The 25,548-nt window shown below is 46.3% G+C and overlaps 2 protein-coding genes across 4 annotated transcripts in view; one reads left to right on the top strand and one right to left on the bottom strand.

The window, feature by feature from the left end:
- The window catches only part of CFAP44 (cilia and flagella associated protein 44), a 155,355-nt gene extending 140,316 nt beyond the window's left edge, over positions 1-15,039 (top strand). The window contains exons 30-35 of the mRNA XM_032406556.1: positions 458-588; positions 2,737-2,853; positions 3,864-4,065; positions 8,177-8,337; positions 9,475-9,609; positions 12,091-15,039. Of these exons, the coding sequence (XP_032262447.1) occupies positions 458-588; positions 2,737-2,853; positions 3,864-4,065; positions 8,177-8,337; positions 9,475-9,609; positions 12,091-12,282 (938 nt within the window). The 3' untranslated portion in view covers positions 12,283-15,039. The remainder of the gene's footprint in view (positions 1-457; positions 589-2,736; positions 2,854-3,863; positions 4,066-8,176; positions 8,338-9,474; positions 9,610-12,090) is intronic.
- Positions 15,040-15,872: 833 nt separating this feature from the next.
- The window catches only part of BOC (BOC cell adhesion associated, oncogene regulated), a 70,979-nt gene continuing 61,303 nt past the window's right edge, over positions 15,873-25,548 (bottom strand). For 2 of the 3 annotated variants that reach the window (XM_032406549.1, XM_032406550.1), the window contains exons 10-20: positions 25,190-25,352; positions 24,605-24,715; positions 23,889-24,095; positions 23,350-23,531; positions 22,793-22,898; positions 22,358-22,480; positions 19,776-19,997; positions 18,865-19,100; positions 18,572-18,648; positions 17,915-18,108; positions 15,873-16,873 (exon numbers count right to left, since the gene is read on the bottom strand). In XM_032406549.1, the coding sequence (XP_032262440.1) occupies positions 16,686-16,873; positions 17,915-18,108; positions 18,572-18,648; positions 18,865-19,100; positions 19,776-19,997; positions 22,358-22,480; positions 22,793-22,898; positions 23,350-23,531; positions 23,889-24,095; positions 24,605-24,715; positions 25,190-25,352 (1,809 nt within the window). In that variant the 3' untranslated portion in view covers positions 15,873-16,685. The remainder of the gene's footprint in view (positions 16,874-17,914; positions 18,109-18,571; positions 18,649-18,864; positions 19,101-19,775; positions 19,998-22,357; positions 22,481-22,792; positions 22,899-23,349; positions 23,532-23,888; positions 24,096-24,604; positions 24,716-25,189; positions 25,353-25,548) is intronic. The other variant, XM_032406551.1, reaches the window with a different exon arrangement.

Genomic DNA, 25,548 nt, shown 5'->3' with positions numbered 1-25,548 from the left:
CTTATTTTCACATTCTTTATCTATTGCTTGGTGGACTGTGGTGTGATATAGTGGAAATTAATACAGGGATACTGTACCTGAGTCCCATTGTGTCATGTATCAGCTACATGACTTCTCTGAGACTTTGGGTGCTCACCTATAATGTGGGAACAACAGTTTCTACCTTGCAAGGGCCTAGGAGACTTGAGTGAGAGAACGTACATAAAAGGAGTCCTAAACAGAAAGTCTGGCTCACGGTACTGCTCGGAACATCAGTGCTGGTATCAGAATTACTATCAGCATTACTTATATTATTAATAATTTCCACCTGGAACAGTGGAGCCCGAAGTGGAGTGAAAGTGTGCTAGAGTGGACCCATAAATGGTCATTATTAATTCTGAAGCTCCAAAGTCCACACTTCTAATATCGGCACATTCCATGACAATGGGGCTTCTTTTAATTTTGACTGTCTTTTCAGATTGTGATGTGGGTCTTTTTGAATTGGCCCTTCAACTTCGAGAGAAAAGGCTGGACATTGAGGAGGCCTTAGCTGAAGAAAAGAAAATTATCGATAACCTCAAAAAGGAACATGATACACTATCCAAAAAAGTATGATGGTGTGCTTACTTATTTATCCTCTCCCAGCGTGCCAGCCATCCTCCCAGCTACTGTACTGCTGTTTCATAGAAATGACATGAGTTAGGCCTTCTCCCCAGAGAAGAAACATTTTATTTTATTTTATTTATTTATTTATTTATTTATTTAATTTATTTTTTAAAGACTTTACTTATTTATTTGACAGAGAGAGAGAGACAGTGAGAGAGGGAACACAAGCAGGGAGAATGGGAGAGGGAGAAGCAGGGTTCCCGCTGAACAGGGAACCTGATGCGGGGCTCGATCCCAGGACCCTGGGATCATGACCTGAGCCGAAGGCAGATGCTTAACTGACTGAGCCACCCAGGCGCCCCTATTTTATTAAGGATTTTGTTTATTTGTCAGCACAAGCAGGGGGAGCGGCAGACAGAGGGAGAAGCCGACTCCCTGCTCGGCAGGACGCCCAACATAGGACTCGATCCCAGAACCCTGAGATCATGACCTGAGCCCAAGGCAGACACTTAACTGACTGAGCTACTCAGGTGCCCCTAAACATTTTAAGTGTTATATTTTAAGTTTTTCCTCTTCAAGCACAGTTGTGGTAGGGGCTCTTGGTTCTTTTGAAGATTGGCCGTCCTTTATCTAAATCATTGATCTCCAAACTTTTTTATTACATACTTCTATAAGTAAAAAAAAATTATATACAATATATATATATATATTTACAAATTATATTCACAAACTATTGTACTAATGTATTTTGTATATTAGGAAACATTCACAAAAACAGAAATGAAAAAGAGTAAGATAAAAATAAATAGAAACAGAGTGAGAGGGGTCCGGACAGGGTTGCCACTGAGGGTCCTTAGGGTTAGTCTTTTATAGAAAGCTAACCAGGGAACTTAAATCCTTCTAACATCTCTATTGATATCACCATTGAGCAAGGACTAGTGATGAGACCTTCAATGGCTTACTTCCTTTTTAGGGTCTGGTTATTCTTTGTTGGTCACAGGTGATTATCATAAAAAAGACACCCACCCACCCCCACGCCTAGGGCAGGGTGGTCCAATTTGTCCCCTTATCTCTGGGTTCCCCACACCTCACGTTTTTGGGATTTCTTTGAGCCTGATCACATAGCCCCCTATCTATCTCTCCCTGCTTAGACCTGCCTGTCCCTTACTCATTCCTCCCCCTGGAATGGTAACCCTAACCCTAACCCTAGGGAATGGGACGATGACCGCTCTGGCTGCTTCCTGCTGAAATGGGGCTGCGGGCTGTAGGGCAGTTAGAATCTCTCCAGGGGTCAGTCCAGGGGCCCTTGGTATGGCTCCAGGGGGTCATGATGGGCAGCAAACGGTACATGCATCAGCACATTCAAAAGGATGAACATGAAACGAGTATTAGGCCCAAAATTATGGTCAAATGTCTTAGATAGGATCCCCAATTACCAATTTTGTCAAATAGATCAGTGGATATCTTGATCTTATTTAATTGATCACAAATGTCCCCTATTAATTGGGTCACCTTGCAGGAGTTAACTGAGTTGTTGAAACAAACCATGTGAGGAAAATTTTCACACCCCAAATGGTGTAGCAGTAGTAGACAATCAATAGTGGCGTGGTTCTCGAGAAGTCCTTCTCTGACTTCATTTAATTCTTTGGCTGAGTACATCCAGTGGCTGGAAAGTATCATTTAGAGTTCATATTCACAAATATTTTTGATAGATTGCTTCTCCTCTTGCAAATACAAAATGATTTGGAAAATTTTCAAGTTTTTTAGATGAAGAACGTGCTTTATGAGTACTGTAGTTAGTAATTTTGTTGCCTTAAAGGGCTTTTTCCTTTTGTTTTTTGAGGTCATTGATGGCCCAATGAGATTCCCACCATGTTGACAAAGACATTCCATGCTGAGAGCTGCTTTTCATGCAGAAAATAAAAGGGAGATGAGGACATCTGAACTCCTATTCATGGGCCCTTTACTACTCTGGGGACATAGGAATGATTGAAAAAGTAGTGTGGATCATGACTTAGCAGGAAAAAAATAACACATATTCCTGGGCTGCAAACTGGGATCATTCATTTAATCATAGCCCAACAGGGCAGGTCCTGCTCATCTCCCAAGATGTCCTCATTTATCACATTTCACACATGGGGCTCTCCACAGGTGAAAGTTGTGGCAGCTAACCTGAATGTAGCTGAGGAGGCCCTGGAGGCTTACCAACGAGAGAAACAGCAGCGGCTAAATGAACTGCTGGTCGTGATTCCACTCAAGCTCCACCAGGTGATGGGTCTGGAGACGATGCGCCACCCTGTCTGAGCAGAAGAGCCACCACACCCAGGCTTTCCCAGAAAAGATTCGTGGGTCACTCGTGGGAAGAAATGCAGCCCTTTGCTGAGAATTCTACCTGAATAATGACACCCCAACTTTTCTTATCCATTCTCAGATTGTTGTGAAAGAGTAAGAGCCAAACATATGTATTTCCCGATGGCCCATTATCACTTCCAAAGGCCAATGAATTGTTTCAGGTCTGAGGAAATGAAGAGCCTATGACTTGTTTTAAATTTATTTTTTAGTTTGTTTGTTTATTTATTTTTAGTAATCTCTACACCCAACGTGAGGCTCAAACTCACGACCCCAAGGTTAAGAGTCCCATGCTCTTCCAACTGAGTCAGCCAGGTGCCCCAAGGAGCTTATGACTTAAGAATGGAATGGTTTGGAAGTTGAAATCTTGGATCATGTGCACATCTTTTCACACCATCTTCAAATAGACATGAATTATGCAAGAATTATCATAATCTCTGCTTGTTAATGAGGGAGGGCAAGACAAAAGGAAAGTGTCCTTTCTTTTTCTTGCCTCTTGGTTCATTTCCACACTCATTAGAATTACAGCTTATATTAAGGTGCAGAGATGCATTCGGTACCCTATTTTGTCAGGTAAAGGGAGAAAGCTGTATTTTAGAAGAAAAAGCTTAGATCAGCCTCACATATATTTTGTGTAACCTGATCCAAACTGGATTAGCTTTATGTAGCGATTTGCCTAATACACCCACCGTGAAATGTTTGTCCCATGGTTATGCAGCAGATATTAGGCATGGTCTGGGGGAAGATTTGCTGTCCCTACAGGGACATAATGTGGCTTACTATCTGAAGGCAACTCTGGCTCTTTTACCTTACTCAGTGGTGGGAATGACAGAAGTCCAAAGGCAATGACCTAAACAAGGGACAGAAAAGGAAGTGCTTTCTATGATCTTACATTTAGTTTGATCTTGGTTTTGTTTTGGTTTTGATAGGTAGAGTATGTAGCATTTGGAGAAATTCCTAATGATCTTTCTGGAACCTTGGTCTTTTCTAACCATTCCTTGGGACGGCTCCAAGAAAGAATCATACAGCTCCATGAAGAAAATTCCAAGCAGCAAAAACTTAACAAGGACTGCCGGGAGAGGCGCAAACAGCTTATCCGAGAAAAGAGAGAGATGGCAAAAACTATAAGCAGTGAGTAACTAAGCCCACGGGTTATCCAGTACTATCTTGATAAGAGAGGGAACTATTAAGTGACCACCTCCAGCTTTGAAAACAGTAAGTTATCACAGAATCAGAACCACTGAGAGCAAGGAAACCCTTGCTCGTCTTCCTAGCTACCATCTCTCCTGATACCACTGAATGAATAGTCACGCTCTTGTTTTAAAAGAATAAATCCTTTATCATAGAAACTGTTTCTCTTAAGTTTAAAAGGTTTTATGCATGATGAAATATAGAGTGACATAACTAGCCACCAAGCTTAAGGAATCAAAACATTGCCCGTACAACTGAAGCCCCTCCTCTTTCTGCTACTGTTCCCCAGCCCCTTCCCCAGGGTCAACTGGCAGGTGAGCACATACGCTTATGTATGTATCCACACACAACATATGGAACTACTTTGCATGTTTTTAACTGTAATATTATTCATATCATTTTGCAGTTCACTTTATTAAACCAATTTTTGAGAGGTATCCATACTGCTGTAATTTATTCACTTTAACTGTAACGATAATATTCCATTGTAGGACTCTGAAAGAACTTCTTTCTTCAATCTTCTGTTGATGGATATTTCAGGTATTTTTAATTTTTCATGAAGACAGAGCTATAGTAAATCTTCTTGTACACATCTCCTTGTGCACGGGAGAAAGTGAATCCCCAGGACTGGGGTGTCTGGGGTGTAGAGGGGTGTTGGCGTTTCCGGCAGGCACTCCTGTATATTGCCAAGCTGCTCTCCGACGTGGTTGTATCATTTGATCTCCAACCCTCCCCTCCCCGCCCGCCCCCCCAGCCTGCCGCTTCCCTGGCAGTGAGAACAGCTCAGGCTCCATATTCTCAGGAACATCTGATGCTGTCAGACTTTAACGTATTTGCCAGCCTGGTGGATGTTAAATTGTATTTCAGTGTGGTTTTTTATTCATGATTCCTGGATTCTGGTGAGGTTAAATATCTTCACGTACATTAGTTATTTGCCATTTATTTGTGTTTCCTTTTCTGTAAGTTGCCTATTATAAACCTTACCAATTTTTTACTTGTTTTATTACTGATTTAGGGAGTTCTTTCTATATTCTCTTTTAAGGCACTTCAAATTTCTTCTTGTGACTTGCCTTTTTACTTTGTTTAGTGTATCCTTTTGGGATATAGACATTTAAAATCTTAATATAATTTTATCAATATTTATGGTTTGTGCATTGTGTCTGTGTATATGTCTTGTTTTTTTTTTTTTTTTTTTTTTTAAAGATTTTATTTATTTATTTGACAGAGAGAGACACAGCAAGAGAGGGAACACAAGCAGGGGGAGTGGGAGAGGGAGAAGCAGGCTTCCCGCAGAGCAGGGAGCCCGATGCGGGGCTCGATCCCAGGACCCTGGGATCATGACCTGAGCCGAAGGCAGACGCTTAACGACTGAGCCACCCAGGCGCCCCTGTATATGTCTTGTTTAAGAAATCCTTTCCTGTTTTGAGATCATAAAGATATTTTGTCCATAGTGTCCTCTATTAGTAGTGTTCTTCATATTTGTATTTTTAATCTATCTGGAGTTGTGGATATTATAAGATGCACAGTATAAAGATTACTATCCTTTAAAATATGTTTTGAATATTTGATATATGGAACAGAAGTGTAAGTGGTGAAGTTTCCAACTTTAAAAACAACAATATTGGGGCGCCTGGGTGGCTCAGTCGTTAAGCGTCTGCCTTCGGCTCAGGTCATGATCCCAGGGTCCTGGGATCGAGTCCCGCGTAGGGCTCCCTGCTCGGCGGGAAGCCTGCTTCTCCCTCTCCCACTCCCCCTGCTTGTGTTCCCTCTCTCACTGTCTCTCTCTCTCTGTCAAATAAATAAATAAAATCTTTAAAAAATAAATAAAATAAATAAAAACAACAATATTGCTAATATCTTAGTATCTATTTTAATGCCACAGAACTGTATAATTAAAAATGTTTAAAATGATATTTTATGTTATGTATTTTACCACAATTGAATAAAAGTATATATATATTAATCTGAAAAAGAAAAAAAATGGGAAGCCTATAGTACTCAACTAGTCAGCCAATCCAAGTTGCTTGGATTTGTAGAGGCCAGTTTCCAGTGAGTGTTGATGGTTCTGCCTTCATGGGCAGCTGGTTCTGCAAGGCAGCTGGATTATAAAATAAAAAATACATATTAGGACTGCATGTTTAAATAACACTAATTTGAGACACACAGTTTTGTCAGGTGTAAGCCTTGAGGTCCCAGTGCTTCTCATGTACTTCACATTCCTCTGGCTTTGGTAGGCCATGAATGTTGTTTATATTTGAAAGTACTATTCATCAAACCAAGGAATAAACTAGTATGAAAACAAGGAAAGAAGCTTGTTTCAGTTTGGGCAAACTTTCATTTTGGGAAAATGTGTGAAGATGAAATGAAGTTTGCAAATTTTCAGAGTGTTAATGGAAATAAAAGGGAATAGTTCCATGTGGTATAAGTTTTATTCAGCAACTTTCAGTTCTCCCCACCCCCCCCACCCCATTTTCTGAAAAGCAAGTTGTGAGTCTGGTTAAAGTTTTCCTGATTCTGAAGGTGGAACTCGGAGTGGGTTCCTTTTCTGTAAGCCGGAGAACAAAGGCTTAGCAGTGATGAGGAACACCATGCTTGGCTTGAGGTTGCCTTCCTCCTTCCATAGACTCAGTGAACAAGAAGAGGAGAGTCTAGAACATGGTGGTGGGAAGGAGTAAGTTCACTTCATTCCAAGGAGAACACAGCTCTTGGCCATGGAGAAGGCATGTGGTAAATATTCCAGAAGGCTTTATGTCCCCGGTAAACACTAGGTGGCCTAATCAAATCAGGAGAAGGGCATTAGACTGGCTCCACAGGGGGAATGGCAAGGACCAGAGTCCACGTCCTAGTACATGAGGCTGTCATGGGAGAGGGCACTAGCTGGAGGGAGTCTCAAGGTTCTTACTGAGGCCAAGCAGGCAGCCACAGGCTAGTACATGTGTACAAATAATCTAAGCATCATTTCGTTTTTGCATCACTGATTATCGTGGCCGCCACATTACACAAGTCCATGGGGACTACACTCACACAGAATACAAGTGAACAGCCCTTCCCGGATCATGCACAACAGCAGTCATGCCAGTTATATCATTATAGTCAAACCCTAACAATGACACCAGATACAAACTTCCACACCATTGCAGAACCGTATCATCTTCTGATACCTTAGGGCCTTCAGACTTCACTTAGGGGACAGTCTGGTACCTGAGAAAGTCTTGTTACAAGAATTACATTTTCTTGGGGAGCTCAGACCCCACAAATGGAATTTTCCCTAGAAGTTCCAGGGTTCTCATGTTGAGGAAAGACAGTAAACAAAAGTAAGATATATTGCATGTTAGATGGAGATCATTGCTAAGAAGAAAAATTAAGAAGGGACGGGAAAGGAGAGTGCTCAGGTCTGTAGGAGCCAGGAACCGCTCCCTGGAAAGGTGGAATAGTGGTAAGGTGTGGTTTTCCCTGGTTAGAGGACGAGGACCTTGGTTACCCCTTCAAACTGAGTGTATTGGAAATGAGCCTTACAACTTGCTTTCAGAAAATGGGCTGGCAAGAGGGAGCCATGTGGCTATTTGGGGAAGAACATTCCAGTCGGTGGGAACTGAGATGAGAATGAGCCTGGAATGTTTGAGAATCAGACTTTAATTTTTACTTGGAGTACGATGGAAACTTCCTCTCAGTGCCTGCTGTGTTCTTAACACTAGATGCTGTAGAGATCAGTGACTTAAAAAAAAAAAAAAAATCTGAAGAGTTCTTTGTCCACTTGAGGCCCTTGACAATCTGAGGAGGGGCACAGCAGAGGGTGGAAACAACTGGGGGAAAGCGGAGTCTGCCTTACACAGGATTTTCAAGTAGATGAAAAGACAACCAGGAATGGGCATTTTAAGTGAGGAAAGGAGCTGGCGAAGAGTCACAGAGGACAAGTCAACTGGTAACATAAAATCTTTTACCATCCTCTTGCAAACTCAGTTCTTTGGAATGTTGTTGCTACTGGTATTGTTCATTTAATAACAATGCGGGCCACGGAACAACCTAAGACAGTGAAGTCTTTTTTTTTTAGAAATGGAAGAAACGGTCCATCAACTAATGATCAGCAAGTTTGGCCGTGTGATAGACCTAGAAGCCCTTCAGACACTTTCCGTGAACACAACGCTTGAAGAGCTAAAGATCAAAAAACTTCGAAAGGAGCTAACGAATGCAAAGGAAATGAAGATGTGGGAGGTATGGCTGAGACAACAGGTGACCTACCTTGGCTGAACGTGGGTCAAGGCAAGAAACACTGTCCGTGGTTCCTGTGAAGCATCTGAGCAGCCAGAGACGAGTCTGTGGGCCCCACTCGGCTCCCCCATGATCTTAAGCCTGTCTCAGCATCCTGACCATTCACTTAGTTGAAGGGACTTGTCTGTCTTGGAGTGAAAGCACCAGCACTAGGTTTTGGGGTCCTGGGTACATGAAAATATAACAAAATGGCATGGTCGATGACCAGGATTCCCCTCTGAGGTCTACATTAATGTATAAATAAATGCTCTGACAGTGTTAGAGATGGAACCGCTGTGCTCGGAGGATCGCAGTTGTAGTGTTCCCTGTAGCTTTTACATGCTGTTCATATCTGGAAATTAGGAAACATCTCTAAATAATAAATTCTATAACCAGGTATGGACTATTTCGCTGGTGGGGTCTCAGAAGATGTTAACGCCTACACTGTTCCCTGAGCTATGAGATGAGGCAGTGTCCCACTGTAGCCAGGTTCAAAGATAGGAGCTTGTATAAAGATTTTATAAGCCCCCAAGTCATGATGACTTCTCCAGTTTCCTGTCTTATCAGTAGACAGGGCAGGAGAAGAGGTTCCTAGTGTCATCTTGTCTTATCTTTGCTTATCCAAGATTTTCAGGGAGGGGAATGCTGGAGATAATATGTGCAATCTAAAATAATTTTCAGAGCAGTAAGAGAACAAAGGAAAGCCACCAGGAGATGCATGGCCATTCAAGGCTACTTGAGGATCTTGGGTCAAGACTGGGGAAAGAACAATATATGAAAGCTTGCTGCTTAAATTAATATTCTTCCTTTTAAGTAATGAATAGCAGCACTGTTTGCATACTGATTTCATTCTTCAACAATGAAGTGATATCTATGTCTATCTTTTTTACCTCCTTGTATCTTTGGGCATACCTACATTCTTCTTTTCTCTAATTGAACCAGAGCCAATGCAGTTGGCTCTGGTTGCATTTTCATAGTGATTTTCGATTATATTTTTTTCATATGCATATTTGCTGAATGGTTTTGATCAAATCTGGACATGTATTTTTCTGTTTCCTCTCTTATTTACTTAACCCATTTTACATCTTCCTGTCCTGGCAGGAAAAGATTGCTCAGGTACGATGGGAGTTGATGATGAAGACAAAGGAACACACTAAAAAGCTTCATCAGATGAATGATTTATGTATTGAAAAGAAGAAACTTGATTCTCAGTTGAATACACTACAGAACCAGCAGGTATGTTCCTTTTCTTCAGACCTTTTATCAGAGTTGGGGAAGCTCTGTGAAGGTAGCTATTCACAGGAATATCAAGTGCTGGCATTTAAACAAACCTTGATCTTGTACCACTTCCAGTCCACCTGGGTCCCTGAGGACATGAAGTTGCTAGTACCCACTTTACAGGTGAGCCTGGGGGACTAGTTTTACTGTATGCCTTTTGGGTGACATGAGTTTACATATGTACTAATCTATAGGGTTTGCCTTAGCCCTGGAGAGGTAAGGTTAGTTAGGTACAAATGACGCCAAAATAATCCCTAAATTTGGAAACAAATACCCATTTCCAATATTTGTTTATTTCGTTTGATTTAAAGTGGGTATCTTTAATTGTAGGATCTCATATTACTTTATTAAAACACTTGTTACTTTTTATGGCTTTCAACTTTTTCTTACATAATATTTATTGAGCCTGACATAATACTTAATACATAGTATATGGTGGATAACTTATTTAATACAGGTTCACCTGATTCAAGGTTCACCTAGGTGAGGTGTCCTCTAGGAACCTAACACATATGCGATATGTTTTAAAATATATATGTCATATTTTTACAGAAGTATCTGCAAAAACGCCCATTGTTTCCCTTGGTTTTCTTTAAGCATCCTGGAAATGGTCTAAGCCAGGGGTTCACAAAGTGTGGTCCCCCGAAAAACAGCATCAGCTTCACCTGGGGAATTTATTAGAAATGCAAATTCTCGGGCCACCCACAGATCTACTGAATCAGCAGCTCTGGGGGAGGGGCCCAGCCAGCTACATTAACAAGCCTTCCAGATGATTCTGATGCAGGCTAGAGTTTAAGAATTACCTGTCTAAGTACAAGTCTAGAAGCAAGAATGAATAAGAGGATTTGGGAGGTTTATTATTGGAAATTCAGTATGAGAGGATACTAGAAATCTGAGTATTGAGGGCCGTTTACCCACTGAAGAATTTTCAAATTAAGAATCAGGACGGTGTTCCAGAAGGTTAATGCCTAAACATGATCTTCATAGAATAAGCAGTCATACACACTTGTTGGCTTTATGTGCTTTGGTAAGTCCAGATATATTGGAGAAAAGAGTCTGAAGTGTTTGAGTAGAAGATCAGTTAAATGGGAAAGGAAATTCATAATATATGTCTCTTTACATAGCAGATCCTTACATACATATCTTTACATAGATAATTTTTATGGTATTAAAGTAATAGATTTTCATGTATAGTCTCTTTACGTGGAATGTCTCATACTGCTACTCTCAAAATACTACTTTCCAAAGCTCAGAGTAGTTAAGTAACTGCCTCGGAGCTAATGAATGGTGCTTAGTTTTTAAACCAAGGTCTGTCCACCTCCAAAGCTGAGTCCATTGCTATTATTCTTCCAACAGTCTAGGCATGAATTGGGATATAGATGGCAAGAACAAAAAAGGATCAGACATTTCAAAGTAAGAACAGCCAAACTTTGACTGGATATGGTGAGGAAAATGAGGGAAAGTTAAGGTGACTTCAAAGTGACCAGCTGGAGTGATGCCATGAGCTGAGGCATGGGTTTAGCTACAAGTAGCCAAAAGCCCTGTGGAGAGTAGCTTAAACAAATAGCGGTCATTTTCCTCACTAACAAGAAGTCTGGAGGTGATGACTGAGGGTTTTTGGCTTAGTGGGCCTGTGATGCCAGGGCCAGTAGCTCTCTGATTCTCTCAGTGATTCTTTGGAGTTTCCTTCGAGGTCACATGATGGCTGCCTCCGCTCTAAGCACAGAGTGGATGTACTACGTAAGTGTCATCTTCTTCCCTTTAACGTGCATTCAGAGCTTTCTGAGCAGGTCCTTATGTCACAGGCTCCAGGGCAGGTGCTGGGTAGAGCGGTGAGATCCATCCAGCTCTGAAAGGCACAGGCCCTTGCCAGAAAGATCTCAAACAGGCATTGAGGTTGAACCATATGAAACTGCCACTTTTTCAACCTAAAAAAGGAGTCTCAGATATAAATTTTAATGGTTCAATCTCATAATCACGATGATATATGATGGATGTTCTGAAAGAACACAGAACAGGAAATCCTAATCTAGTCCACAGGACAAAGGACTCCCTAAAAGTGATGTCTGGAGCATAAGCAGGAGTTGGCTGGACAAGAGAAGGAATCGGAGGAGGAAAGAGAGATTTCCTTTTTGGGAAACAAAATATGGGCTGTATAGAAAAAGGGGGTACCCCGTCTTTTATGGTTCCAGTGCTGAGCCCTTCTACAGTAGGAATGAGGGATAGCTAGCTTAATGGGATTTGCATTTTAAGAGTTACTCATTAGCCAGAGGGGCACATTTCTAATGGTGGGATTTCAGTGGAAGAATTGAAGGCCCCTTAAAATAAGAAGCAATGGGTATTTAAACTGACAGTAAGATAGGCACTCCTAACATAAGAATGGGGAATTTTTCACATTACACGTGATGCTTAAAGCAGGGAGGTGTTTTCTTTTAACAGGGCAATGCCTTCCAGGGCCCTCGGAAAGCGGACATTGTGGCAAGAGAGAAGGTCACTGAATTGATCCAACTCCAGGCAGAAAGGATTTTGGCCTTAAAGGAAGAGATTGCTCTCTTGCGTAAGAAAGGTGGTCTTATCCTACCCCCCATTCAGCCTCCACAAGAGAAGGAGATGAAGCCCATGGGCCTTTAAGTTTGCTTTTTTCTCTCAACTCCATCCAAGATTTCCGACATACAACTTACCAGAAGTTCTGTTTCCTTGCCGGCTGCGATAGTCCTATTATTTTAAAATGAATTTATTTAAAAGTCTAAGACCAGATCCACTCATATAGTTTTAATAACTTTTCTCCAATTTAGTTATCTTAGAATGGACTGTAGCACTCAACATCTATTTCTTATTGAACTGAACCATTTTAGATCTGTTTGGAACCCACTGGATTGAATATGGAGGCTTCAGACGCTGTATGTATCTCAAAACTGCAAGAAAGCATCTCCAATATATCTTGTTTTAGGAAATCTGTCTCTTGCTTATCTGAATTTTTAGCCATCGGCAGGAAAAACTAGCAATCTGTGAGAAACCTTGCTTGTTTCAGTCCTTGGAAAATCAACTCTGATATTCAGTGTTTTCTGAGAACAAAAAACAAAAGCACAAGCTATTCTGCCAACAGTATCTTAGAATGAGATGCAAATCAGAATTCTGACATTGTTAACTCCACAGAGCAGTTATTTGAGGGCTCAGGATGCAGGAAATGCAGACAGAGCTGTTAGCTTTGGATTGGCCAAAAGCAAGAGACTACCCAGCTTCCTGAATCACCCCTGGCTTCGGCAAACTCCTCAGCTCTGAATGGAGCAGAGGAGTATGTTTTGCAAAATGGTCAACAAGGCAGCTTTTCTCTGAAGGTGTCTGCAGCTCTACCAGTATTCTAAGTAGTCCCATAGCTTTTCACGTCCTCTGCATTTTCTTCTGGGTTCTAGTCGAGTCATTTGCTGTTTTTGATGTAGACCCCTAAGTCTTGATAGGTTACATCACTCTATCACTCTGAGAGACTGGCTCCAACCATCACTTTTGATTGTGCATAACATTTTAAACTAATTTGATTGTCCTTTTCGTTTGGGGGTAAACGGTGATGGGGATTCATGGCTGTACCCATTTAGGAATGATCTCCCTGATATTTGGACCCCTGTTAGTAACAGAGCTTAGCATTTGAGATTCAGAGCTCTATGGGTCCATATATATGAATGAGCGTCTCCACTGAGCTGTCCCAGAATAGAAGTTAGTCATGGAGAAGGAAAGGTGAGGAAGGCGATATTACATCAGCGTAGAAGGTGACCCGGCAACGTCAAGTCTTCCTAAACTGTGACCAGCCTGCTGATCTGTCCTCCCCCGAGATTAGATAGGACTTGCTTCCTTTCAAAGATTCTTTCATGTTCCTATTTAAGCGATCCAAAAAGTTTGTGCCCAGTAGCTTAAATCCCTGGTGAAGTAGCTTCTGTACTGGAGAGCGCCCTCACTTCCTCTGCTGTACACCCTAAACTATGGGTGCCCTTCAAGCATCTAACAAAAATTGCTAGTCCTAGCTCTGAGGGTTTTACTTCCTTATTGCTACATGAAGTTACCTCCGAACATTGCTTAACGCAACAGGCACTTCTCTCACCCAGGTTCTGAGGGTCAGGGATCTGGGAGCAGCTTAGCAGGCTGCTCTGGGCTCAGAGTCTCTCCCGAGGTTGTGGTCAAGCTGTGAGTTGGGGCCACCCCATGCGAGGCTTGGCTGAAGCCAGAAGGGCTACTTCCAGACGCACTCACTTAGCTGTTTGGCAGGAGGCTTCAGTTCCTCGCTGGCTGGCTACCACAATGAGCAACTGTCTGGATAAAGGGGTTGGTCTCCGGGGAGACCCCGTTCCCTAGGTGGTAGTGAGAGCCAGGGGAAGTTACGTAATCTTCCTGGGCCTCATTTTATTATCTGACAAATGAAGGATTTGGATAAGCTCTAAGTCTCTTTCCCATTCTGAAATTCTGTGATTCTAATCGCAGCAAGAATGACTTTAGAGTCTATGGAAGAGCTGTGGCAAAGACTCCCTGAGTTTTTCAACTCTGTAAAACCAATCAGGATTATTTATTTCCACCCCCCAAATCAAACTAGACTGAATCACCACTTACGTCCACAATAGTCAGGCCTTCATCCTGTAGGTTTGACAATATAGTTAATACTCAGTTGTTTATTTTGAATTTATTTTGAACAAGACCTATAGCTAGCTTTAGTTACATTTCTACATGATTCCAGACTTAGCCTTAAATCTGTACTTAAGTATAGTATCAGAGTCTTTGGGAAGTTCAGCTTTGGACAGAAGGAGACCACCAGGGTTCAGCTTTGGTGGGGGATAACTTTCCATTCACTCCTGCTCCCCTGATCAGACTATTCTCTGCCTCTGGCTGTGTTGTGGAGAAAGCTGCCTCACCTCTCAGAGTGAGGCCAAAATCTGTCCACACGGAGTTACCTCTGGGTAAACTGCCAACGTAACTCGGCTATTTTGAACCCTTGTCCACAGTACACTCAAAACCCAACACTGGAAGAAAAAGTAGCTGTCGAGTGAAGCCCTGTGTCACAGTTAGTCACTGTTGCCAAGGCCGGCTGTCCTGTCATGGAGGACTGCCATGCCTGGGGGGGGGGGGAGCTGTGGGCCTGAGCTGGGCTCTGCACCCCCACCAGCGCCTGCCCTAGGTCCTACTCTTCCATTGGTAAATTATATAGCCTTTGCCGGCTGAATCAGACTTTTAAAAGGCACTTTAATAATCTGAATCTAAAGAAATATAAAATACAATGAAATCGAATATCTAAGCCATTTTATTTTCTAGGCTAAAATTTAGAGGCCTGATGCCTTTCCTCTTTTCCTGCTATTGGCTAAGGTAAATACACATATTTATCTCATTTAATGTGCCTTAGAAGTGATTTTTCTCTCCTACAATTTTTTTTTTTGAGAGCAAAAACCATTCAATATTGTTATGGTTCCAGGGCTGTGCAGAAAGCAATTTTATGTATCACTTCCATAAAGTTCACCAAAATTCACTTCGACAACTACGTGGGATCATCAAGGAGCAAAAAAATAAGTAAAATAAAATTTAAAGCCAGTGGGCTAGGAGGTGAGTTACAGCCCAGCTCTGAGAGACCCTGGCTTAGCTGAGTAAGGACTGAGAGTATTGGCCCTGTCCCACTCCTGGAAGTGACTTTTAGGCCCACAGCGCAGGGTCGTAGCTGAAGTTACAGCTTATTTCTTCTATCATTTCCATGTTCCTTACAGTCCTTCATTTTATTTCTTAAAGTATTTTTTAAATACAACTTTTCTAAAGATCATGTTGCATCTCGATGAGAACGCTTTTCCCAGTTTAGCTGTCGGACAGAAAAAGCATGCGACAAAGGTAAGCGCAGGCCCGGTATCTCTTCTGGCCAGTAGAGGGTGCACTTGTCCGAGAATCTGGTTTCTCCCACGGGTGACTAGGGTGGAGTGAGTCTGGCCCCAGGACTCGTAACCAGATTGAGAGTCTCAGGCTGCATTGCATCTGTAACTCGCCTTTGCTGAAATCTAGCACACAGTTTCCCTCCTGAGAACGGCTGAGTGTTAGGGCTTTCAGTGCAAAGCTTCAGCCTCCAGCTAGTGCCAGTTGCAGGTATAAAGGTTGATCCTGTAGTTGTATGGAAGTAAATGTTGATTTTATATGACTAGTGGGTCAACTCCTCTGGCAATGTTGGTCTATCTTTGGAAAGAAAAGTGAGTTTTATCAGCTTTACCTCGAGTCCATTCAGTAAGAGAACTGCGAATCTGCTTAACTACTTCACACTGTCTCCCTCTCGGACTAAACAGTTACTAACACAATACTTACTTAAAAAGACAAAGAATTAGACATCTGCTACCTTTTCCAGCTCTCAGACTCTTGACAGAGTTGAAATGTCACAAGTGGAGATTTTCTTCAAATACTCAAACAATCCTAACATCTAAAGAGGATGCTGACTCATATGTGACTAAGTTGAAGGTTACAGGGAAGACTAAACATTTATTTAGAAGTTACAGTGTTTGTTTTTACAGAGATAGGTTGCCACAGATTATTGATTCTGGAAGGTTTGTTAATACTTATAGGACTATACACATCTTAGTCTATCCTCATGAGCATCTTCTGAAAACGTCTGCTGTAGTACCCGGTCCCCGGTCCAGCCGTCTTCACGAGCGTCTCCGGCCTGTGATACGGGGGCCCTTGCTTTTCCCTCATCATTGGTCATGGACAGTGTGCCTAAGATTCGTCCTCTCAGCAGCTTCTCTGGGGACCTTGTGCGGCCTCCTGGGTGGTGGCAGAGGTGCTCAGTGAAGGGCTGCCTCCTCAGTCTGTGTTACTCTTGCCAGGTGGAATCCTGTTACGGGGGCTTCTTTGATTTCCCCCTCATACCTCAATGGGTAGGATTCTCTGTGTCTCTCCAGAATTATAAAAACACATATACATTTATTTACAAGTGCATAAATATATAAATATGGCTATTATAGAAAAATAAATACCAATTTTCTCTTTTTAAAAACAATATATAGTCTTTCTGGGATATTGGTTTCTGCCTAAATTGTAGGAGGTGGTGTTTCAAAAGCTACGTGCACTGGTGAGCTGGGGGAGAGCTGCATCCCAAGTTCCTGCCCTATGTAGGCCCCTGCGGGGTGCTGGGAACACCAGTCTCCTCCACCCACTTGGCAGGAGTTAGGACTGTCCACCTCTTCAACTGGTACAAGGCCCAAGCAGCACGGGGGCCCTGAGGGGAGAGAAAAATGGAAAACATTAAAATCCAGACTGACCAGGGACCGTTGCTCAGTGGTACTGGGTCAGTCTCTGTGATGGGAGTTGGTTATACTAGCCCTAAAAGAGGCAGAAACACATAACTATGGCAAGGGCATTTCTGTTCTCAGGTCTCAGAGACATGGGGGGGGGCACTTGTTACCCATGTCCCACCTACACATTTCAGTGAGGGAACCCCAGAGACTCTCAAGCAACTAAGCCTATACCCTGGGGCAGATGAAGTCAGCTGAGCCCATGAAATGTGGATGAGAGCCCTGTTCTTTCCAGATATAAGCTGCTAGTCTACCCCTCTGATATGATTTCTCTGGGCATAATCATCCCACCCCAGATGGAGTCCGGTTTTGATGATGCTGGGGTCTGGCTCTAGGAGGTGCCTGTCTTAGAATTTTATCTCCCAGAGACAGAGTCTAGGATCTGCATGCGAATGGACATTCATGCCATGGAAGCTAAGAAGCATTAGCCAATTGTCCGAATCAGCATGTGCCCCAACCAAGCGTCCACTGATTTCCAAGAGCCTGGCACGAAGGAGGACTGTGGGGCAGGCAGTGTGCACTGAGGCCCCAGAGAAAAGGCTCTGTGGAAGCACAGAGTTAGGAGGGTGATGTGAGAACTCGGTTGCTTAATGGCTGATATCATCTCATTCCTTAATTAAGAGACAAGACCCAACAAAGCAAGGTATTTGGGGTGATTAGAGAATGCCTCTTGGTGTGATGAGAGGCGGTAGGAATTTGTGAATGGTCTTAAAATGCCGAGACCAAAAGGGCTTCTTTCTCTGAAATGGGGATGTGTCCTTTTCTCAGCTTTTTAGAGCCGGCCCCACCTGGTTTGCCCCCACGGGCTCGCTCCCTGTCTCTCCCATAGAAAAGCTGTTGGATGGCTCTTAACACCACCTTTGAGGACTGTTCTCTCCCCCTCTCTAGGCCACTGTGGGGTTATGGACACCTACTTCATGTCATCCCCAGCCTGTGCAATTTCCTGCCCTGCCCCTGGCACCAACCTCGGTGAAAAAGAGGGTCCCAGGTGGCTTCCAGCCCAGGGCTCTGGGGTATGTCCCTTGTGCCTGACTGGCCTGTGGCGGCGGGCTGCTCCTGGAGGCGGCGGCAGTCTTGGTGGGGCTGGAGCAGCAGGTGAGTTGAGTCATCAGGCAGTGTATATAAGAAAGAGCCCTCGTCTGGGCTAGACTTGGGACCCCTGCGGGCACGAGACCAGATGGAGAAGTGAGGTGGAGGCCGCGTGGGCCTGTCCGCTCACCGCCCTGTCTGAGGGCATCAGAGCTGACCATCTGAACAGTAAGAGGTGCCATACCACCACTTCCGTGGGTAATGCTAGTCTATTTCCATTTTATTCTGTGTAAGTTCTGGGTGCGTGAAAGGATGTGCAGTCAGGTGTCGAGGGGCCTGTGGACCGAGCCAGTTGTATGTGGCTGCTCTGGCCTGCCGAGCGAGGGCAGGACTCTGACAGGCCAACCCATGCCGCAAAGCAGGAAGGGCATTATAACTGCAAACACAACACCTCCTTAGGAGACGAGTCTGGCGGAGCAGGTTGTCAGATGTGCCCCCCCCCCGGCCCCCCTCAGTGACTGAGACTGGGTGTGAGGAGCTATTGGGAAAGAAAGCTCTGGAGTGGAAGGCAGGGATGGGAGAGGCCTGGTTACCTGGGAATCTGGTGACTGGGGGGGTCATATCCGGTGCCAAGAATGGTCTGCGTTAGTGGGCCGCTGGTGTCGTCCTGCTGCTCAAAAGAAAGAGTAACAAAAAGGTCACATCAGAGTCCAGGTAGCTTTCCTGTTCACTGTTTGACAGAATGAGCCGTTCCTTCCTGACTAAAGAGAGCCAGACCCGGCAGCCCAGGATTAGAGGCTGGAAGGGAAAAAGCCCCAGGAGGCAGCCCAACAACCCCCCTATGCTGGCCCGCACCTATGTGCCCACATTCCCAGGATTACGTTACCTGCTGAAGCACCCCTGGGCAGTGCTGCTGAGCTTTCACGCCCGGGTAGCCCAGGGCAGCTGCAGGGCAGCCCCTGTTCACGTGGATCCCATTGGCACAGGCCCGGCTACTGGTGCCACTGAGGTAGGGCTGCCCATTGGCCTGGTGGCCTGGGAGTCCTCCCAGTGGTACCATAGTATATTGGCAGGAGGAGGACAGAAGGGCACTTCGAGGAAAACCCAGGTCTGTGGTATGTTCTGGAACGACAGAAGGACAGAGGTATGCTTAGGCCAAGGAGGCCCAGGGCAGCCTCCAGTACCATAGAAAGCTCAGGAAACTTCTGACTACATAGGGTAAAATGAGGTACGCAGGGAACTGACACTGCCTCAGGGATGAGAATATTCTCTCTCTCAATATTCTTCCAGTCACCCACTTCTAACATTTAACTCTTTTCTGCAGTGGGGAGAAGGTTGAGGAGATACAGCGGCAAGAAGTGGTGAGCCAACAGAAGCAATATTTAAATGAGGCAAGTTGCCCAGACGTGTTGCCATTTGAAGCAGAAATTAGTGGGTAACAGGCTAAGAGGGGAAGCTCAAGGCATCCGCAGGCCCAGAGAAGCAGCAGGGAGGACATGGGGTCCATTTGCAACACGAACATGTGGTCAGAGCAGCAGCTTCAGACATGGAAAGGAGTTGGAGCCAGATAAGTACTGAGCTCCAGAGACTCAGAGAAGACAGACCACTTTCCACTGCATGCTTTCCATCTGCCAAGGCCCATGAACTGGGAGGAAAGGGCCTGGGCGTGGCGTATTTTTCTCTCTCTGAGCCCTGTGGGGGCACCCAGGAGCTTAGCTCTAGTGAATGCGAAGCAGGGCGCCTCCTCCCCTCCCTAGGCTCCTCCCCGAGGTGCCGAGGTGGGGGTCACTCACTCACTTTGCTTAGACCAGGCCCTCCACAAACAGAAGGGGATGAAGGCGACAATGATGAGGACGATGGAGCCCAGGACGACCCCAACAATCAGGTAGGGCAGGTCGCTGGAGCGTGCCACCATGGCCCCGGTGCCCACAGGCCGCTCTGCGGTTTCCGGGGGTGGCAGCTGAGGTGGGGCCAGAGTTGGGGGTGGGAGCCGACCGGGCTGACCAGAAGACTTCCGGGCTGTAATTGTGGACAAAACTCACTTCAGCATCGATTATTTGACATTTCCCTCCCAACAAACAAAAAACAGCACCAACAACAAACCTGATTCCATGGGACTGGGAAATGGGGTCAAACTCACAAGGCAGTGCCTCAAACTCTGAGAGGCAGACGGCTGTGCACGGGAGTTAACAGGTGAGTGTGGTGTCCAAGCTCAGCATGAAACTGGCCTCTAATGGGAGATTTGGTATTGCTGAAGGGAACTGAACCTTCTATTTCAAAACACAACCTGAGATATTTGTGAACCAAGCACTGAATCAGACTGGGTCTTTTGGGCAGAAGAGGTGTAGGGCTTTTCTCAGAGAATAGCCAGTGAACTTTTGGAAGAAAATCTTTAAAAAAAAAAAAAATGCATGAGGGGCACCTGAGTGGCTCAGTCAGTTAAGCGTCTGCCTTCGGCTCAGGTCATGATCCCAGGGTCCTGGGCTCGAGTCCCACATCGGGCTCCTTGCTCAGTAGGGAGCCTGCTTCTCCCTCTGCCCCTCACCCCATTCCTGCTCTCTCTCTCACTCTCCCTCTCAAATAAATAAATAAAATCTTTAAAAAAATGCATGAAACCAGCAAAAGAACTGGGAACGGCAGAATTTACCCATGGATTTGCTATTCCTGGGCAGATAAGGGATGCAAAGTCCTAGGTCTGAGCCTGGCCGCAGAGCAGGGAGATGGAGGTGGGGAGACGCTCTAGGACATTCAGTAACCGGGAACCACCACTTCTCCAACACGACGGCGACTCCTCCTGTGGCTCATGCTAGTAGCAGGCTGCGTCTGGCCTGTTAACTCCCGTGCACAGCCGTCTGCCTCTCGACTCTGACAGCATGGCTGGGGATCTCCCGCTACCTCTCCGAGGGCTGCCGCTTACCTTTTTCTGTCTTCTCCTCAGAACTGCCAGCCCTCCTCGACCCTCTCAGGCCACACTCTCTCTACTCTGTCCTGTGTCCTGATGGCTGCCAAGTCCCTGTGCCCGGGGCCCTCCCCTGCCGACAGACCTGCTTCTCTTTCAGGGTCTCGGAAGAATCAGCCCCAGGAAGAATGAGCCCCAGGAAGTCTCCGAGTGGTTTCCCCTTGCTCCTTCCCTTCTCCTGGGCTCTGCTGCTCTTCTGGCTTCCCCACTTCAATAAATGGCAACATCATCCGTGCACACTTTGTGCTAGACACCTCACTCTGAGTTCACTCGGAACTCCCCTCACTCTCCCCCGGCCCCGATGTGCTAGCGGGCCCTGGTCCTACCCCCACATCCTCAGGACAGACTCCAACTCGTCCCTTCTCTTCGCCCATACCTCACAGGCGCCGCGCTCTCCCCCAGCCCGCTCCCGCAGAGACACCAGGAAGCCCTCTCGACCCCACGGCCACAGGGTCCCTGAGGATCCAATGCCCATGGACCCCCCGGGCCTTCCCTGAGCATTCCCTCTCTCATCCTCCTTCTAGATGCCACACTCTCCAACCACCGGGTGCTACTTGCAGGCAGGCCCTGTCCCCCAGGCTAGACCCGCCTGAAGCTTCAAGCCCTCGAAGCCAGGGTGAAGCCTCTGCTCTTTGCCCCAGGCACTCTGTGTGCCACTTGCTGCAGGACTTCCAGCCCCTCCCTTCCCTGCACAGGGGGGAAGCGGGCAGGGAGTGCACACAGGGGGCACTCCGCCTTTGCTGAATAGGGGAGGAAAGCAGTGCAAAGCTAGAGAGACAATGTTGCCAATGTCGGGAAAATGGATTCTTTTTTGTCTCCATTCCTATTCCTTTGTGATCCTCTCCTGATTCTGTTCTTTGCAATATACCTGCGTTAGACGTTTCCATATTTGCAAAATGGAGACGGTGATATCTATCCACTTGACCAATGTGCAAATATTAACAAGTTATTATGTGGAGATGTTTAACATGCTTCAGTGCAGAGAAAGAATCCAGGCTTGTCGTTAGATGAATTTGGCCCAAAGTGTGCTCCACCCCTAATTGGCTAAGTGAACTTGCTCAGTTTCTTTCCTACCCCATGGAATTGTAGTTAAATTCAGTAAACCAACCAATGTAAGTACCAAATGTTATTGGACTATAGTGTTTATAGAAAGTTCTGACCTTAAGGATGGGTTCTATTCCATGAGTTCATCATGTATGAGTTAATTCCCCACTTCCTTGAAGCCATCAGGATGGCAACCCTATTCATACCTGAGGCCCAGGAAAATGAACAGAAGGGTTAAAAATGGCAAGGTTTAGGAGTACTTAGAAAATAAGGCGTCTTCATGGGGAAGAGTTACCAGCCTGCCACATGGAACAGTGACTTGGTCTTAGCTGGCTAGAAATAGCAAGAGGAGAGCAGAGAGCCTAAAGAGAATCACCTTTGGTTTCGCAGATCATCACGTTGCTGAACTCACTCTCCCCGCCCTCATTGAAGCACTGCATCTTAATGTCATAGGAGGTCTCTGGCTGCAGGTGGCTGATGGAATGCCAGTATCGATCCCCTGGAAAACAAAGCAAGAAAGTCACACGTAGTGATACGCATCTGGTCTGTCTGGAACCAGTCACAATCGGACTCGGACAGGGGTGTGTGTGTCTGGGCTGGTGCTGTGAATGCAGCAGGGCACCCTGGGGCGGAGGAGCACTGGAGGAAAGGAAACATGTGGTTTTATGATCTTGATGACCCTAGGTGTGGCACGGGTCCATGATATGCGCACGGATGCTCTGTGGCCCACCAGCCCAGGTTTTATACTTTCACCAACACCTAGGCCCCCCTTGCCAACAGAAAAAACCATATCACCTGAGGTGCTGCTTACCTTCCACCATATCCTTCTTGTAGTCACTATCATTGTCACTGTCTGTGGGTCGATAATAGATATAAAAGCCATGGATTGGGGTGTTGTTGTTACTTGCTGGAATATACTATAGGGAATGGAGAAGAAAAACAAGTTGACCATGGAGCAGAGAAATCATGTGAATAGAAGCACTGGTGGGTAGAAATTTTACCCCAGCCTGGAGTTTAAAAATTCACTGAGGGAGCCTAGAAAATACTTCTGCTGATATCTCCAAGGCTTTCTGGGGGAAGGCTGTAAGATCACTTGTTATTTAGCCTAAAGGTCCCCCAGCTCTTGGAGACCAGAAATAGCCATTTCTCCAAAGATGTAAGTCCCCTCTAAACCTGCCTGGGTACCATAAGGATGAGGCTCTCTGGCTCAATTCCCAGGTATGGGGGGTTTGGGGGGTGGCCACTTAAGGGGAAGGATCTTAGAAGGGCAGAAAAGTGATTCCTTCCTGCTCCTGCTGCAGCAGCCAGCCCCTGTCATCATGAAGCTAGGCCCCATCTCCCCGTTGCACTCTGTGCGAGGCCACTTACCATCCACTTGAGCATGATGGTGGTCTCGTTGACAGCGTCGGTGAAGGTGATGTAAGGGCCTGCCACAGGCCTCTCGTACACACGGCCACTATAGCTTGACACCACATACGGCCGGGAGGGGGCGCTGGGCTCACTCTCCCCCAGCATGTTCAGAGCCCTGACACGGAACTTGTAGGAGGTGCCTGGTAAGAGACACTCACTTGAACCCAGGAACTCGAAAACACTTCTGACCCACCCCCACCCAGCACACCCAGAACCTGGAGGGATCTTTCGGGTAGCCCTTCCCCAAACGCCAGTCCCCAAAGGACACAAGAACTCCCATCTTCTTCAGAAAGGAGCCACAGAGGGGACAGCTATGGACCTCTTACGGAGAGAGGGAGGATAAGGAAGGGTTTGTAGGATGGAGGGGACACCACCAAGAGCATCCATGTACGCAAGATGCGGGGGCAGACCAGCAGAAAGAAGACCCTCCAAAGTTCTGTCTTCCGAGGGGTCGGGGACAGCTGGAGGACCAGGTGGGACAGTGGCCAGACCCCTACCTTTCTCTAGGCCAGTGATCTCCACCGAGAGCCGGGAAGGAGGGATGGCACTGGTGGCCAGAATCCAGTCCCCCACTTTCTTTAGCTTCTTGTACTCCACACGGAAGGACTGGATTGGGAAGCCACCATTCCCACGGGGAATCCAGGTCACATACACTGACGTCTCAGAGGCCATGGAGATGGTGGGCCTGTCTGGAGCTTCAGGGGCTGGAGGAAACCAAACGTGAGGGAAGAAGGAAGCAGGAGGGACACGATAAGGTGGTTGTATTGCAACTGGACTTGGCCTGTTCCTGACTGGGGCATGTTACCTGCCCGCACCAACCCTCCCCGTCTGGTGGCCGTATCAGATCTTCCAGAGCTACCTGGGTCACCTTCTCCCAGAAGAAGCCCTTGAGCTAGGGCCCCTAGAACCATGCTTCTGCAATGTCAGACTGTGGAGGGCCCAGAGTCTGTGGCTCTCTCCTCTGTGCTGTCTGGACCCACAGGGTTAGCAATCCTTACCCCCCATGTCAGACTAACATTTTACTTGAAAAACTCCAATCTACGTTTTCTTATTGGGGTTGGCTGGGGAGATGCCAGGAAAATATCATAAGGCTTCCCGGACCCACGGAACAAGACCCCATTCCACCTGCAGCAGTGAGCCTTCTGAGGCGGTGGGCCTGGTTCCAGTCCTGACTCCTGCTCGCTCCCGCCCCTCTGAGCTGCTGGGGGCTTACGAGAGAGGCGGCCGTGGTCTGGCTGACTGCTGCTCTGGGGGCTGGCTCCAGGGTCGTCTCTCTGGATCTGCTGCTCCTTGCTGGCCATGACGTCAGGTTTGGGCCGCCGTCCTGGAGGGAAATGGATCGAAACCAGCGGATGGGGGAGCATGTATTAGGTCTCCCTTTCCAGAGAGTTCTTTGAGCCTGAGACTCTGCTGGGGGGCGTCTAACAGGGTGATGCAAATCATACAGGACATTGGCAGTGTGGTCGGATTCCTAGCTCTGCCTGACCATTATGGTACTGCCTGGCCCCAGCGCGCGACTGTGTGTGTGTGTGTGTGTGTGTGTGTGCGCGTGCGTGTGTGTGTGTACACACACGGGTATGCAAGGGGGGCGGTGGCCAGAGAGGTCAGCTGGCAGCTCTCCTGATGAGACACAGGACCTCAGCCTGGGCTCATAAACCACAGGGAGGCAACAGCTGAAAGGAAGATAAAGTTCAAGGTGAACAGCTGGGCCAAGGTGAGCAGGGCTTCCCCTCCTGGGCCTGGCAGGATTTGCTCAGGCCCACAAAATCCCGAGCTGGGGGCAATGTGTGACCCTTACCAGTTCGGAAGGTGACCATGGCTGTCTGGCCTTCGCCTCCACAGTTGTAAGCTGCCATCTCCACTTCATACAAACTCCCAGGGTCGAGTCTGGTGAGGGTCAGGCGGTGCTGGCTGGCTGCAATGCGGGAGACGGTCCAATTGTCAGAGGAGTTTGTGACCTGCTGAAGAAGGTAGCTGCTATCAGAACTGGCATCTCAGCCCGGAGCTACTGGTGGCCATGGTTTGTGGAAAAAGCAGAATGGAGTCCAGCAGGGCAGGAGGAAGGGAAGGACAGTGGGCCGGGTTTGGGGAGGGGTGGTGCTGCTGAGCGCAGACTGGTCCTGCAGGCTCTGGAACTTCTGTCCTCACTGGGACAGT

Source organism: Phoca vitulina, unplaced genomic scaffold, assembly GCF_004348235.1.
Source record: "Phoca vitulina isolate PV1807 unplaced genomic scaffold, GSC_HSeal_1.0 scaffold8, whole genome shotgun sequence".
Taxonomy (NCBI): Eukaryota; Metazoa; Chordata; class Mammalia; order Carnivora; family Phocidae; genus Phoca; species Phoca vitulina.
The sequence above is the reverse complement of the archived record's forward strand: the minus strand, read 5'-3'. Positions and strand labels throughout refer to the sequence as shown.